Source organism: Oncorhynchus masou, chromosome 31 (genome assembly GCF_036934945.1).
Source record: "Oncorhynchus masou masou isolate Uvic2021 chromosome 31, UVic_Omas_1.1, whole genome shotgun sequence".
Lineage (NCBI taxonomy): Eukaryota > Metazoa > Chordata > Actinopteri > Salmoniformes > Salmonidae > Oncorhynchus > Oncorhynchus masou.
Window position 1 is genome coordinate 22,226,347 of NC_088242.1, and position 17,548 is coordinate 22,243,894.

Here is a 17,548-nt window from a genome sequence, read left to right on the forward strand (position 1 = left end):
TAAAGAATATTTATGTTGATTTGTCTCGTCTACTTGATATCATAATTGTAATTATATAGAACTCGTGTATGGAGTAGACCTTCACATATATTGATTATCGCTAGGCTAATATTCAAGGACTTAAAAACGTAGAGTGAACCCGACCGGTGCTATGACCCAGTTTCGTCCCATCCTCGGTAGCAGTCTGCTTTTACGCGAGCGAGGAGGACCCAGAGCCAGAAATCAGCAGTTCAGAAAATCTAGAGATCAAAATGATGATGCTGCTCTTGAAAAGGGATTAAACTGAATAAATCTGTCGTCAGTGGAAAATCCAGCGTTCATTGGGTTACTGTTCCAGTTTTCTGCAGTGATGTTTTTGTAACCAGGGCATTTTCTCCAGGTTTTTCCGTCAGGTTGGTGTTTTAATTACTAGCGAGTTTGACTAATGAATGCATCGTTTTTCACTTTCCTCCATTCCATAGGATTGGGATAATGGATGCACGCGGCCTAAAACAATAACCGTTGTTTTTTTATTCTCCTGCTATTCAGTTCTCGTCGGCACGTAGGTTCAAGGTCTCCCCAACAGAATTGACTGTTGGTGAGAACGGACCGATTTGTGCTGACAACCGAGGAAGAGAAAGGGAGAGATGCCGTTGCTGAGCAGCCGTTGTGACGCTTGACTGATCATGATGAAGACAGATACCTCATCTTCCAAGAGCACCGGCTCTGGTTCGACGCTGAGGAGCCCATCCCCGCACCGGAACGCATACGAGGCGGGGATACAGGCGCTGAAGCCTGTGAAGGACAATGCTGCAAATGGCGATTATATGCAGGAAGGCCCCCGTGGCCGCCGGAGCTACGGCTCCAACGTGCACCGTATCAAGAACATGTTTCAGCAGATGCAAGGCCCAGGGAGCACATCTCCCGGCAGGGAGGGGGAGGGAGGGGAGGACCTGGAGAAGACTACTGAGAGGGTGCGTCTCTCCCTCCCCAGAGCCGGTAGCCTGAATGAGAATGTGGACCACAGCGCCTTGCTGAAGCTGGGATCCACTGTCTCAGAGCGGGTTAACCGGTTCAACCCAAATGCCAAAGCAGAGAACGGGCAGGCTCCCCTAGCCTCATCACCCAGCTACTCCAAGCTACAAGAGACAAGGAAGATCTTTGAACAACAGCAGGCGGCACAGCAGCTGGAGCGGGAGAAGCAGGCCGCTGCCACTAACCGGGTCCTGCTGAAGACCGAGCGGACCTCTGGCCTGGGCTTCCATGATGGCAGGCTGGACGTGGTGGCCCGGTTCAACGGCAGCACAGAATCCCTGGACAGCCTGGACACCACCGAGGCCGTGTCCCCGACTGTCTCCCAGCTCAGCGCTGTCTTTGAACGGGCCTCAGAGCTCCGCAACAACCTGCACCGCCTCTCCTCCACCCCTCCACTGCCCTCCCGGGGGGTCAGCACCAAGGTGGGGGTGCAGCTCAACTCCAAAATCATCTCAAAGAGGGCGAACCGTGCTTCTGCCCTCCCAACTGCCAGCCAGGAGGAGGAGGGTGGTGTGGGGCGCAGCCAGAGGGACCTGGATGGGCCTCCCAGAAGCCTCAGGGCTGCCCCCTCATCCTCCGATGGCCTGAATGGAGGCCACAGTGGCCCGACACTCCCCAAGCCCAAAGAGGGCCGGGATAAAACTGGAACCCAGGCCAAAGCTGAAGGCCAGTCTGAGGATAACTCTTGTGACCAGGAGCCCAGCAGCACCTTAGTGAAAGCTGACATCCACCACATCTCTCTGGAGAATGGGGAGAACAGTACAGAGAGCGAGGCCCAGGTGAGGGAGATCTCTCCCAAGGGCACTAGCAGTGAGAGAGGTAGACAGGGTGGAGATGGAGTGATGGGCCAGGGGGGTACAGTGGAGGAGGGAGAAGAGAGAACGGTAAAGGATCAGTCAGGGGGAGAACAGGTAGATATCAGAACGTACAGTGCAGTGGGGGAGGACTCTGGAGGGAGCCAGCGGGATGAGGAAGAGGAGGATGAAGATGAGCCGTATGAACCTGAGTCCAGCTGTCATGAGAAGCCTGGTCTGCCTGAAGAGGAGGACCCTCCACCCAGCCGGAAGATCTGCTTCAGCACGGGGCCTATCAAGGTGAGCTCACACTCTAATAGAACATACATGGTCACGTACACACCATTGCACTGCATTCAATTATATTTAACACGTCACAGGCTTCCATCTTTACAACCAGTCCTTTTGTAGTAGTGTTTGACTTGGTCACTACCACGGATTTCCTTCACGCCATACCTTACTATATGCTTAGTCACCCCCTTCCTCCTTTCCCCCTCCCTCTGTGCCAGTAGCCTTGTTCCCAGCCAGTTGCCACTGCCTGCCTGCATTCCCACTGTGCAGCTGACATGGCCCTGAAAGAACCAGTCTGTCAATCCTTATCTGAAATGCAGCGGGAGCTAGCGGTAGCTCCCTACCTCTCTCTCTTGCTCTCTCTGTAGCTTTCTCTCTCTAGCTCTCTCTCTAGCTCTCTGTAGCTCTAGCGCTCTCTCTCTCTCTAGCTCTCGCTCTTGCTCTCTCTCTCTCTCTAGCTCTCTCTCTAGCTCTCTCTCTCGCTCTCTCTCTAGCTCTCTCTGTAGCTTTCTTCCTCTAGCTCTCTGTAGCTCTCTCTCTCTCTGTAGCTCTCTCTCTCTCTCTGTAGCTCTCTCTCAATTCAATTCAAGGGCTTTATTGGCATGGGAAACATGCGTTAACATTGCCAAAGCAAGTGAGGTAGATAATATATAAAGTGAATATATAAAGTGGAATAAACAATAAAAATTAACAGTAAACATCACACATACAGAAGTTTCAAAACAATAAAGACAAATGTCATATTATATATATATATTAGTGTTTTAACAATGTACAAATGGTAAAGGACACAAGATAAAGTAAATAGGCATAGATATGGGTTGTATTTACAATGGTGTGTGTTCTTCACTGGTTGCCCTTTTCTCATGGCAACAGGTCACAAATCTTGCTGCTGTGATGGCACACTGTGGAATTTCACCCAGAAGATATGGGAGTTTTTCAAAATTGGATTTGTTTTTGAATTCTTTGTGGATCTGTGTAATCTGAGGGAAATATGTCTCTCTAATACATACATTGGGCAGGAGGTTAGGAAGTGCAGCTCAGTTTCCACCTCATTTTGTGGGCAGTGAGCACATAGCCTGTCTTCTCTTGAGAGCCATGTCTGCCTACGGCGGCCTTTCTCAATAGCAAGGCTATGCTCACTGAGTCTGTACATAGTCAAAGCTTTCCTTAATTTTGGGTCGGTCACAGTGGTCAGGTATTCTGCCGCTGTGTACTCTCTGTGTAGGGCCAAATAGCATTCCAGTTTGCACTGTTTTTTTGTTAATTCTTTCCAATGTGTCAAGTAATTATCTTTTTGTTTTCTCATGATTTGGTTGGGTCTAATTGTGCTGCTGTCCTGGGGCTCTGTAGGGTGTGTTTGTTTGTGAACAGAGCCCCAGGACCAGCTTGCTTAGGGGACTCTTCTCCAGGTTCATCTCTCTTTGTTGTGGAAGGTTTGGGAATCGCTTCCTTTTAGGTGGTTATAGAATTTAACGGCTCTTTTCTGGATTTTGATAATTAGTGGGTATCGGCCTAATTCTGCTCTGCATGCATTATTTGGTGTTCTACGTTGTACACAGAGGATATTTTTTGCAGAATTCTGCGTGCAGAGTCTCAATTTGGTGTTTGTCCCATTTTGTGAAGTCTTGGTTGGTGAGCGGACCCCAGACCTCACAACCATAAAGGGCAATGGGCTCTATGACTGATTCAAGTATTTTTAGCCAAATCCTAATTGGTATGTTGAAATTTATGTTCCTTTTGATGGCATAGAATGCCCTTCTTGCCTTGTCTCTCAGATCGTTCACAGCTTTGTGGAAGTTACCCGTGGCGCTGATGTTTAGGCCAAGGTATGTCTCTCTCTCTCTCTGTAGCTCTCTCTCTCTCTGGCTCTCTCTAGCTCTCCGTAGCTTTCTTTCTCTAGCTCTCTTTCTCTCTCTGTAGCACTCTCTCTGTAGCTCTCTCTCTGGCTCTCTCTAGCTCTCTGTAGCTTTCTTTTTCTAGCTCTCTCTCTCTCTGTAGCTCTCTCTCTGTAGCTCTCTCTCTGTAGCTCTCTCTCTGTAGCTCTCTCTCTGTAGCTCTCTCTCTGTAGCTCTCTCTCTGTAGCTCTCTCTCTGTAGCTCTCTCTAGGCAGCTCTTGCTCTCTCTCTGTAGCTCTCTGTAGCTTTCTCTCTCTCTGGCTCTCTCTAGCTCTCTGTAGCTTTCTTTTTCTAGCTCTCTTTCTCTCTGTAGCTCTCTCTCTGTAGCTCTCTCTCTGTAGCTCTCTCTCTGTAGCTCTCTCTAGGCAGCTCTCGCTCTCTCTCTGTAGCTCTTGCTCTCTCTATGTAGCTCTCTGTAAGTTTCTCGCTCTCTCTGTGTAGCTCACTCAATCTCTCTGTCTGTAGCTCTCTCTCTCTCTCTCTCTCTCTCTGTAGCTCTCTCTCCAGCTCCCTCCAAAATGCTATCTGTCTCTCAGTAGGTCTCTCTCTCTGTGTCTGTAAATAATTGTTAGGGAGGAACAAAGAGGCAGAATAATTTGCGTAGCTGCTTTCTTATTGTGTGTCGGGATAATCATGGCAGGCTTGACTTGTAAAAGGTCAACAGCAGTGCAGTGGTTGGTTTTATATCGATGGCGGTAATGCACCTAAAAAGATAGGTGTACACTGCCATTAAAATCCAAAGAAGAAGAAGAATGGTTGAGTTATATTGGCTGGTTGGTGGTTGGTTCATTCCCATGTGCTTTACTAAGTTACACATGAGGAAGAAGTAATATTGATGATTTCTCTCAGCATGGTAGAGAAGTTATCCTGATATGGCTGTAGCCTCCTTTATCCAGACGTAGCATATTTAATTGTCTGCTTATGGGCCATATACTGGAGATGGCTTCCCATTTTATTCAAACTCGTTAGGTAGGTTGATGCTACAAGAACACCTATCCCAATGGGCAATAAACAACAGATGTCTGGATTTCACAGAGAAGTGAACATTCACACATTTGCAATGTGTTTTCTACAAACCGATATGATATTGATATTGAATAAAAAATGAAACTGATATTGATTTTCCGTATCGTTGCCCATCACAAATGACTCTAGACATAGACGTATGTTATTGTAGACCCTGTAATAAGCTGGAGGCTACATCCATGTCAGGGCTAGGAGGGGAGAAGTTGATTCAGTGACTCTACTGACTGGGAAGTATAATGATCCACGAAGCAGCGTACGATTCTCTGCTCTCCAAGCTCCGTCTCACTGCTTTGTCATGAGCTGTGTCCCAAATGGTAACCTATTCCCTATATTGCACACAACTTTTGACCGGGGCACACTGTAGGGAATGAGCTCTGGTCAAAAGTAGTGCCCCATGCAGTGCAGAAGTACTATTTGAGAAGGTCCGGTCAGTAAAATGTCCTAGGTGTTAAAGGTCCAGATGGATATTGTCATTTATCAGCATAGTAACAAACCCCGCCTTGCAACCCATGTGACCCCAAACTGTTAACACTCTTGTTGGCAGAGAGAAAATGTTGCTTTTTTAAAGCTGAGTCCCTGCAATTCTACTAATTTTTCCATGCATTATTTGTGTTTATATGATACCAGCCACAACCCCCCCCCCCCCCCAAAATAATATTATTCTTTTATTTACATTTTGTAGTCGGGACCCACGGTCCGTATTGACCCAGTTCTGGTTCCGGATCTGGACTCTGGTCCGCCGGTTGAGTATGGGAGATGTAGGGATGGGTCGTTGGTCAAAAGTAGTCTACTATGTATGCATCTCCCTCACTAGCTTTAAGCACCAGCTGTCAGAGCAGCTCACAGATTACTGCACCTGTACATAGCCCATCTATAATTTAGCCCAAACAACTACCTCTTCCCCTACTGTATTTATTTAATTTTTTATTTTGCTCCTTTGTGCCCCATTATTTCTACTTTGCACATTCTTCCACTGCAAATGTACCATTCCAGTGTTTTACTTGCTATATTTTTTGCCTTTACCTCCCTTATCTTACCTCATTTGCTCACATTGTATATAGACTTATTTTTCTATTGTATTATTGACTGTATGGCTGTTTTACTCCATGTGTAACTCGGTGTTGTTGTCTGTGTCGAACTGCTTTACTTTATCTTGGCCAGGTCGCAATTGTAAATGAGAACTTGTTCTCAACTTGCCTACCTGGTTAAATAAAGGTGAAATAAAATTGTAATAATAAAAAAAGAAAAATGTAGAGAATAGGGTGCTATTTGGTATGTAGACCTGTTCTCTGCTACCCCAGTTCAGTCTCCCTGCCCGGAGGTCTCCAGCATTAACATGGAGAGAGAGAAGCCCTAGCTCTGCCAAGTCAAGTGTGCGTTGATACTATTAAGTCCCACACTCACACATGCAGCGCCAGCTCAAGCAGCTACTGAAACAGCTACTGAAACAGCTATCATGACCATCCAAGTTCTCTCTCTCTCGAACAGAGTCATGCATCGTCAAATTGTGTTTGACCAATGAGGCAATTGAATCAATGTTGTTTCCATGTCATTTCACTGAAATGACGTTGAACCAAAGTGGAATAGACGTTGAATTGATATCTGTGCCTGGTGGGTAGGCTATTTCATAAGTTATGTTTCAACCAGTTATGATAACCCATAATACCAGATCACTTCAGTAGAAGAAGTTGTGACCCTATGAGAGTATCAAAAGAGAACTGTGACTTCCTGTAGTGTTTTACATTGGCCCGCCATCTGCGTGGTGTGACAAAGCAGCGACAGCTCATTAGACCTAACAGAGAGCAGAGTGGGTCGGTCTGTGCTGTGGTCTTGTACTTGACAGTAATAACAATAATCTATTGCATTTCCGTCGCGCTTTTTTCTAACAGAAATAACACTCAAAGCGCTTTGTGGCTGACTGTCTCCCTGTCTTTTTGATATGTTCAAGTAGAGCTCGGAAAGTAAACCGAAAATTATAGACACCAATCAACTTATCGCAGGCATTTTGCTGATCTCGTTCGGTACAATATATTTCAGAAATGTGAAGTTTGAAACTAAATGTGTTTGCTAATTTGGGTGATAGTCATCGCATCAATTCAAGCAATTTTATTTCAATATGGATTTTTGTCCATATCACCAAGCTCTATGTTCAAGAAATCTCAAAGTGATTTGTGGCCGACTGTTAGTCTTTTTGATATGTTCAGTCTAGTACTACTGTACCCAACAGTGTCTGTCCTCTGAAACCCTCCCATCACACTGACACAGTCCTTCACTCTGTATCAGAGTCTCTTTTGTTATTTAGATTGATATGGGTACAGTGGGAATGCATGGGAGTCAGAGGAAGGACAAATTGAAGGCCCTTTATTTGGTGGCTAAAATGTCATGATTTAATGACTGCCAGGACTTTGGTCACACAGTATTGCCACTAGCTTTTTTGTTGTTGCTGAATGTCTGTCTGTCTCTGTGTGTATTTTTCTTTTGCTGTTTCTATTTCTATCTCACTGTCTCTCTATCTCTGTGTGTCTTTCTCTCTGTCTCTGTCTTTCTCTCTGTCTTTCTCAACTTCGCTGGTACAGGAAGTGCTCGTGCTTAGCCATTATTTTGTGAATATTTTCTCTCTCTCTTTCTCTCTCTCTGACGCCCACACATAGGAGTTGTTGTGGTGACAGCCACTGGGGTCTGTGTCAAATGTATTATTTTTTTCTCTCTTCTCAAACTGGCACACACAGCATCGCTGGGGTAAAGTTCAGTTCACACTACTGGCTTTGTTCACTCTAACACCCTCCTCTCTCTCACTCCCTCTCTTTTTTTCTCTTTCTCCATCTGTCACCATTCTCCTCTTGTTTTATGATAAGTTGATAAAAATAGCAGCATTGTAATTACCACAGACAGGCCTCTCCTTTGGGGGCTGTCTGCTTGTTTTAAACACAGGAACCTGCTCTCCGGTTCCTCATTTCTTATTTGTTTTATTGTCCTTACTCTATATTTCCTGTTTTACATCACTGTATCTCATAACTGTTCTCTCCTATTCTCCTGGTACAAGATGCTTTCAATTATTGATCCTAATGTTGATTGGAGTGATTTTTTGTGTGTGTGTGTGTGTGTGTGTGTGTGTGTGTGTGTGTGTGTGTGTGTGTTTTTTTTTTAAATAATCTCCTTTTGAATTTGTACCGTGTGTAGATAAAAACTGCAAATCTGCAACGTACACTCTTTCAACCAGGGACAGAATTCCCCTTTGTCCCTCTTCAACTATCTTTCCACCTCTGTCCATTCTTCACCAAGAATCTGATGAATATTTACAGCCTACACAGTGGCATCCCATAATAGTCTGAGCTAGCTTCAGTCATGAATACACATTTGATTGTTGTTTTTTTACACTGTCTGCAATTCAAACAAAAAAAGAATACAAACATATTTGTTGATGTGATTATAGCCCAGTAGACTTTGTTGACTAGATATTGAAATGGGTTGAAAAAGTTAGCAGGTATGTTTGCAAGCGTTAGTAAAATTGAGGGTTTTTACTTGGACCACAAGGGAAGCCAGAGATATGCAATGCATCACAATGTGGCCAGGTATGATAAAACAGGTTCACTGGTAAGGGACAATTGGCCAGTCATCTCACACACTGTACTACCAAGTGAATCTATTGGCCAGTCCCACATTGCCCATGAGAGGGGGATGGGGGACCAGACAGATTATCAGCAAGGTCATTCTGTCCCACTTTTTGGCTGGGCTGCACCGTATTATACAGTCTATGGGCTGCACCGTATTATACAGTCTATGGGCTGCACCGTGTTATACAGTCTATGGGCTGCACCGTATTATACAGTCTATGGGCTGCACCGTGTTATACAGTCTATGGGCTGCACCGTGTTATACAGTCTATGGGCTGCACCGTGTTATACAGTCTATGGGCTGCACCGTATTATACAGTCTATGGGCTGCACCACCCAACTCAATGCACACCACAGTACAGTCCTACAGCATGCAGCCTCTGTGTGTCGTTTCTGTATGTGAAGCTAGGGCTGTGGAGGTCATGGCATTTTGTCAGCAGGTGATTGTCAAGCAAATAACTGCCAGTCGCAAGGAAATTGACCGTTAACATTTAGCAGCTCCTGGCTTCCACGCATAGCCTACAATTTATTTTAGACAAGTCTGAAGAAACATGATATGAAGAAAATGTAATATTTTAGAAGAACAGAATAACATACTCAGAGTTGACCTTATGTTAGGTCCTGATCTGGCTATGCCATATGGCTGTGGGCTACACTAGTTCATTTAGCAGACAAGATTTGCTCAGAATTCCGTGGCATTATTTTATAATATTTATAGTATGAAGAATACAATTGAACATAAAATAGAAAGGATGTTTTCTCCAAATGAAATCTGAGGGAGCACAGGCAGCCCTTCTGTGTTGAGCGGTTGACTAAGATACGTGGGACGGTAGCGTCCCACCTGACCAACATCCAGTGACATTGCAGAGCGCGAAATCCCAAAATAATCAATTCAAATATTTAACATTCTTGAAAATGTGTTATACATCAAAATAAAGCTTAACTTCTTGTTAATCAAGCCGCTGTGTCAGATTTCAAAAAGGCTTTATGGCGAAAGCAAACCGTATGATTATCTGAGGACAGCGCCCGCATACAAAAACATAAATCATATTTCAACCAGGCAGGTGCGACACAAGTCAGAAATGGCGATATAAAAAATGCATTACCTTTGATCTTCTTCTTCTTCTGTTGGCTCTCCAAATGGTCCCAGTTACATCACAAATGGTCCTTTTGTTCGATAATGTCCTTCTTTTATATCCATAAAAAAATTAGATTAGCTGGAGCGCTTCAGTCAATAATCCACTCAATTTCCCTCCATCAAAATGCATAAAAAAATGAATTCCAAACATTACTAATAAACTTTTAATAAACTTTTCCAAACAAGTCAAACAATGTTTATAATCTAACCTTAGGTATCCTAATACGCAAATAAACGATAAAATTTAAGACAATAGTATGTTCATTACCGGAGATAAATATGAAAGAACGCGTTTTCCGCCACGCGCTTGGAAACACTACAGCCAAAATGGGAGCCACCTAGAAAAACTACAATTTCTGGGCCATTTTTCCAAAAACCAGCTTAAAACTCTTTTTAAAGACTGTTGACATCTATTGCAGTTCCTAGGGCTTCCAATCTGGGGGACTTGGCCTTGTTATTAAAATACTAGCCATTGAAAATAGTGGTAAGCTGAAATTGATTATTTATTTATTATCAATTTATTAGGTTACGCCTGCCATATCAGTTCTGTTATACTCACAGACATTATTTTAACAGTTTTAAAAACTTTAGTGTTTTCTATCCAAATCTACCAATTTTATGCATATCCTAGATTCTGGGCCTGAGTAACAGGCAGTTTACTTTGGGCACGCTTTTCATCTGGATGTCAAAATACTGCACCCTACCCAAGAGAAGTTAACAAAGAAATGGGTTCTCCTCTATTCTTAATTTAGAGATATTCATGTAACTTTAGTTGCGATACAAACATTGGGCTATATGTTTTGATTTTTAATATATTCTAAGGCTGCATAATGCGACTAATGATGATTTGAGAAAAGTTGTATGAAAGGCATGCTCTCTGCTTTGTTTCTTTCACAGGCTGCACACACTTCATCACTCTCTCATTCACAATTTGACAATTTGACAAGCATCCCCCTAGTGGGGCCATAATGCCCCTTAAACAAATTCATGCCTTTTGCGCCCAGTGGACGCTCTGCCCTTGGGCTGAATATAACAATTATAATTGCCGCCTTTCAGCTGCCTATTCCGAAGCACCTCTCACTCACATGTCTCTCTCATATCTCAATTCTTATTAGCCAATACCCGTCATTTGATTGAGTTCTTCTCACAGGCATCTATCTCCGCTCCGAAGTAGGCTACAAGTGAAGACAGACACATCGGGGTGCAACTGCGCACATCCCTATCGAATTCCGAGGTCCATATTGAAGATGTTAGAAGGACTGTCCAACTTTACTTTTCGTCAGCCAACAAGATGAGTCGGCCCAATGAACAGCAAAAGCCCTAGCCTACCAGAAATAAATATTCCAAACATAGTCTGGGACAGTTGTGGGATGCGATAGATCCCAAATTAATACAACTACTCACATTATAAAAACTTTCAAAAGCAATGATGCTCATGCTACCGATCGAAATGTTTAGGTTGAAATGTTGATAAACTATTAGGCTATTTCTTCACATTATAAGCTCAATAATCCGCACACGGTATAAGGCTAGAAGTGCGAACGTTCCAAAATGCAATCAATTAGCGGGAAAACACAATTTTTCATGTAATGCTTTTATTATAAAGGTGCATTTTTATGGTAAAAATGATCTTCCCCAAACTGTACGCCAGTTCAGGCTCAACACCAGTTGCAAAGCGGATTAATGTGCTTAATTAAGAAGTTATTTGGCCATTTTAGTTGCGATACAAACCATATCAAAACATATAGGCCTACTGGCTAGGCAACATGAGGTGTGGGACTATGATTGGAAAAATTTGAACAAAAAGAGGCATGTGACATTTCTTGACTTACTGCACACAAGCTGGGCATCATTCACAAGTGATTACTATATCATTCAGCACTCCATTACTCTCCTTCTTGGTCAAGTAGCCCTTACACAGCCTGGAGGTGTTTGGGTCATTGTTCTGTTGAAAAACAAATGATATTCCCACTAAGCACAAACCAGATGGGATGGCGTATTGCTGCAGAATGCTGTGGTAGCCATGCTGGTTGTGTGCGCCTTTTTGAGTTGTAAATACATCACAGACAGTGTCACTAGCAAAGCACCATCACACCACCTCCTCCATGCATCACAATGGGAACCACACATGCGGAGATCATCCGTTCACCTACTCTGCATCTCACAAAGACACAAAGATACCAAAAATATCAAATTTGGACTAATCAGACCAAAGGACAGATTTCCACCAGTCTCATGTCCATTGCTCGTGTTTCTTGGCCCAAGCACGTCTCTTCTTCTTATAGTGTCCTTTAGTAGTGGTTTCTTTGCAGCAATTCGACCATGAAGGCCTGATTCATAGTTGATGTTGAGATGCATCCGTTATTTGTACTCTGTGAAGCATTTATTTGGGCTGCAATCTGAGGTGCAGTTAACTCTAATGAACTTATCCTCTGCAGCAGAGGTAACTCCTTGTCTTCCTTTCCTGTGGCGGTCCTCATGAGAGCTAGATTCATCGTAGCGCCTGATGGTTTTTACTACTGCACTTTCAAAGTTCTTGAAATTTTCCACATTGACTGACCTTCATGTCTTAAAGTAATGATGGACTGTCATTTCTCTTTGCTTATTTGACCTGTTCTTGCCATAATATGGACTTGGTATTTTACCAAATAGGGCTATATTCTGTATACCACCCCTACCTTGTTGCAACACAACTGATTGGCTCGAACGCATTAAGAGGGAAAGAAATTCACTTTTAACAAGACACACCTGTTAATTTAAATGCATTCCAGGTGACTACCTCATGAAGCTGGTTGAGAGAATGCCAAGTTTGTACAAAGCTGTCATCAAGGCAAAGGGTGGCTACTTTGAAGAATCTCATATCAAATATATTTTGATTTGTTTATCTTTTTTTGGTTACTACATGATTCCATATGTATTATTAGTTTTCATGTCTTCACTATTATTCAACAATGTAGAAAATAGTAAACAAAAAGAAAAACCCTGGAATGAGTAGGTGTGTCTAAACTTTTCACTGGTACTGTATATGCGGAAGCTTATACCTTTCCAGACCATTCATATCTGCATACATTGACGAATTAGGGGAAGGGGTGGCGAGCGCGTTGGAACTGGAGGTATCCCTTCCTTTATATTTAGCTTGTTTATGCAGTTTAATTAACGTTCAATTGTCATCAGGAGACTTAGGTGTTTGTTGTAGGTACGTCTGCTTAGTTCTCAGACAGACGTTAAGTCTGTTATATGTGCTAAGATTGTTTCTGCAGTTTGATTAAGGTTTGATTGTCTTCAGGACAGTTAGTGGGAGAATGAGTGTTTGTTGGAGGTAGGCCCACCTGAGTGGTTGTCGGAAGGACGTTAAGTCTGTACTGAGCTTGTTGCTGCTGCGGTGTGATCAAGCCAGCTCTCAGACACCAATTCATCACACATCTAGTGGGTTAATTGCAACAGATATCCGGTACATTGAAATGAAATGCTCTGAGACTGCAAGTAGCAGATAGACTGCCTGTTCTGAACTATGAATGAAGATGTTAATAGGACACATGAGACAACCAATCTCATCACTTTCCATACCATATTTCTACTTTGGTAGTTGAAGAAAGCTCTGACTAAAGTGCCATTTCAATGGGACATGGGGAGAATCTCAATTGCATTGCCTTGATTCCTCACTTCCACTCTCCTCGTCTCCTTCTCAAAACCCATTGGGTGAGAATGTCAGAGGGGAGGGATCTCTGACCTTTTCATCCAATGGGTTTTGAGGAGGCCAGGACAGAGGATGCAAAGGAATCAAGAAAATGCCATTGAGATTCTACCATGCATGGAGAGCAAATAGTATACAGTGAAAACTAACATCTTGTAAAAAAGAAAATGTAATAGGAAGAGCGACGAAGAGTGTTGTAAAAAAAAGTGTGAAACTCCCCAGTGTTAATGTTAATAGGTTAGCAGCTGAACTTGTGGTGAGACTGTGTGGAGAGGAACATGCTATTTCTGTTGTGAGAAACCAGCTAAACTCACCCGTTAAAACCACATCCACACAGCCTATTGGGTTTAAGCCAGATTTGGATTTGTTTTTGGGGAAAGCAACAAGAGGAGGAACAGGGTAAACTGCTTTCTACTGTTTCCCAAACCCGGGCCTCGGGAATCCAAGGGGTGTACATTTTAGTTTTTGCCCTAGCACTACACAGCTAATTCAAATAAATCATGATAATTTGAATCAGCTGTGTAGTGTTAGGGCAAAAAGGAAAACGTGCACCCTTTAGGGGTCCTGGGGACAGAGTTTGGGAATTCCGGTACCAGGAGGATGTAACCACTTGACCACAATGTTACCCAACCACATCCCTCCCAGGCAAGGGCTGTGTACCATGTGGCATCCTATTCTCTAGTTCAGGGGTAGGCAACCCTGGGCCTGGAGTGCCGCAGGCACTTCGTGTTTTGGATTTAACTGACCTGGAAGACCAGGTATGTTGAATTTAGGCAATGTACACTGTGTTGATCAAATCCTCAAGTTATTAACCTAGTTTTGACACAATTGGCAGGAAATGCTCAATGCTTCAGGAAGCTTTGTTTCCCCTTCACTACATTTGACCAGGGCCATAGGGACTAGGGTGCCATTTAGGGTGCAGCCAAGGAGCCATTGTGGTAATTGTTGAAAAAATATATAACAGCATGAGGGTATGCCTCTTTATACCTCCCATAGTACCAACCTAGTCATTTGTGTGTTGCTGGGGCTTTTAATATGTGATACATTCCAAGCGGTTTCCCTGTTTGGATTCCCTGTTCTGACACAAACAGAAGGCGTTAGCTTAGTTTAGCTACTGGCTGCACACACAGCTTTTGTAGGGCGATTGGTGGCAGAGAGGGTTGGAGGGAGGGGTGTTCCTGGCCATCTGTTATCCACTGTGACCTATTATCTGTCACAACTGGAGCAGCAGCAGCATGTATCCTGCCCCAGCCTCCCCTGCCCTGCCCCAGCCTCCCCCTGCCCTGCCTCAGCCTCCCCTGCCCTGCCCCAGCCTCCCCCTGCCCTGCCCCAGCCTCCCCCTGCCCTGCCCCAGCCTCCCCCTGCCCTGCCTCAGCCTCCCCCTGCCCTGCCTCAGCCTCCCCCTGCCCTGCCCCAGCCTCCCCCTGCCCTGCCTCAGCCTCCCCTGCCCTGCCCCCCACCTTAATCCCAATGTTTGTCTCCTGAAAGGGGAAAGGCAGGCTCATGTCGCTCATTGACTGCCACAATGCCACCTTATCTACCCCGCCCAGCTCAGCCAGTGTTCAGCGACTGTGTGTGTGCGTGCATACAGTACAGAAGGGAGGGAGGGAGGATATGAGAGCATCATGTAAGATGATCAGTGTCTGTCTGGCCTTTAGTGGGATACTCCCATATAAGGAAGAAGTAAATCTCTTGACTTTGGAAGGAGAAAGTGTTAGCTTTCTGCGTGTGTGTGTGTGTGTGTGTGTGTCATGTCAGTGTGTCTTTGCCTTGTCAGTCAGTGTGCAGAGCTGAATCTGCAGGCAGATGATGCAGCCCAACACAGGCAGGTGGTACAGAGTACAGACACATCTGGATGTAGGAGACTTGTTCCCTTTGACACATGTTAATACTCTATACTGTCTGAACTGTAGTTGGTCTCTGGTCACCAGGCCTTGGGGTCAGGAACGGCCACCAGCTGTGGCCATTAAACTCGAGGAGCGAACTGCCATTTGAGACTATGGCTAAATCCCAAATTACACTCTCCTCCCTATGTAGTGAACTACTTTTCAATTCAGAAAAGTGGACAAATCAAGTTAAGTGCAATTCTATTAGCACTATGGTGGTGCTTCAGACACAGAACAAACAGGAACAGATACAATAAATAGACAAGTCGCTCTGGATAAGAGCGTCTGCTAAATGACTTAAATGTAAATGTAAATGTAAGAATAGGGCTTTGGTCAAACATTGTGCCCCATATAGGGTGTTATTTCGGATGCACACAGATAGAGAGCTTTGGGGGACCACTTTCAGTTGTTTTAACTGTTGATGTGCTAATGCCCTCAAACTCAAATCTGGACCTCCATGCCAGTTCCACTGCTTCCTGTCATTCTTCCCCTCTAATCAGGGACCTGGGACACCAGGTGGGGTGTACTTAATTACCAGGTAGAACAGAATACCAGCAGTAGTCCGGACCTCGTAGGGTAAGATTTGAATACCCCTGTGCTAGTGCCAGGCTACATCGATTCACACGAAGGCTAAACATGTTTTCTGTCTGCTTATAATCCAAATGATCCTAATCCGCCGAGATACAAAGGTAACCTAAATCACTCAACCTATTTAGACTATATGCCAAACCCACACCATTGGTCTACACCAGTCAGAGGTTTACTGATTTAGGTAGTCATTAACGTGTGTGTGTGTGTGTGTTCCTAAATGTATAGCTCTGAGCTGGCATTTACGTGGTCGTAGGCTGCGTCGTCAGCAGTATATGTACGGTACAATGGCTGCTTTGATGCAAGACCTCTTCCGGGTGTTCTATTTGAAAACCTTTGATCCAACTGCACAGACCTAGATACAGTTTAGCCCAGCCAGAGAAATGTGCCTCACCTCAACCTTCCTAGTATTCAATGATGTATGAAAACAGATAATAGTCCATTTAGTTCTCTCAGGGGGAGGTTGGTTGAATCATAAGAGCAATGTCACATCTGACAAGCACTTCACTGTGGTTGCTACGGAGACAGAGACCATGTGATTTAGATGACACTGTACAAGCAAAGAGGTGTGTGTGTGTGTGTGTGTACTGACTACTGTGAGACGGACACAAATAGATGACGAAAGGTAGCAAACATGAAGACCGTTGTAACAGAGAGGAGGGTTATTCATTGGAGGGAAACAATTAAAAGATGAGGTTATATTGGGGAGTTTGGAGAAGAAGCAAAAGAGGGAGATAAAAATTTTTTTTTAAATTAAAAGCCTGAGGGAATGAGGAGAGTGAGAGAAGAGAAGAGGTTATTGGGGATGGAGAGAGGAGGGATGGAGAGAAAAAGAGGAGAGGAATGAGTGATACGAATGGGAGGGTGAACAGTGAGATGGGAAGAGAAGAGAGGGTAAAGCACCGAGCAGGTCCTGTGTAGCTTTAGTAGGAGAGTGGTTATGTGAGGTGCACATGTGACCTGAGCCTCCCTGGAAGACCAGAGAGAAGAGTGGCCGAGAAGTGTGTGTGTGTGTGTGTGTGTGTGTGTGTGTGTGTGTGTGTGTGTGTGGCAGCTGCAGTGGCCAGGACTGCATTAGAATGCTGAAGGTGCTTATGTATACTGTCATGGGCTAATTCCCAAATAGCTCCCTATATAGTGCACTACCCATAGGGCTCTGGTCAAAAGTAGTTCACTATGTAGGGAATATGGTACCATTTGGGATGCAATAATGCTGTTGGAGCTGAGCTAAAGTGGAAGCTCTGCTCTGAAATGGGTCACTATCTATTTTATGAGAGGTGCCTGGGTTTTATACCGGGGTTGATTTGAAGTCTGTTACCTGAATATAATAGCATTTTGGTAGTTGAAACAAGCTTTAACTGAGGCAAATTTGGTGATGGAAATGGTTTGTGTCCATTTTTATTAGGTGAATGACGTGACAGTATATTGCACTATTGCACTAAAAATTATGTGGTCACCCTTTTCACTGTGTCCCACCTCCATCCAACCTATCAGAACATAATGGAACTAAGGCCCTCTTCTAACACGGATAGAAACCTCCTCATACTCAATGATAAACCTGCAACTACTGCTCAATCAGTAAATCTATCAACAACAACAAAAATA

The 17,548-nt window shown here is 44.1% G+C and overlaps 1 protein-coding gene across 1 annotated transcript in view; it reads left to right on the plus strand.

Moving 5' to 3' along the window:
* LOC135523597 (neurabin-2-like) overlaps nt 1–17,548 on the plus strand; it is a 25,295-nt gene continuing 7,747 nt past the window's right edge. The window contains exons 1-2 of the mRNA XM_064950378.1: nt 1–392; nt 529–2,108. Of these exons, the coding sequence (XP_064806450.1) occupies nt 666–2,108 (1,443 nt within the window). The 5' untranslated portion in view covers nt 1–392; nt 529–665. The remainder of the gene's footprint in view (nt 393–528; nt 2,109–17,548) is intronic.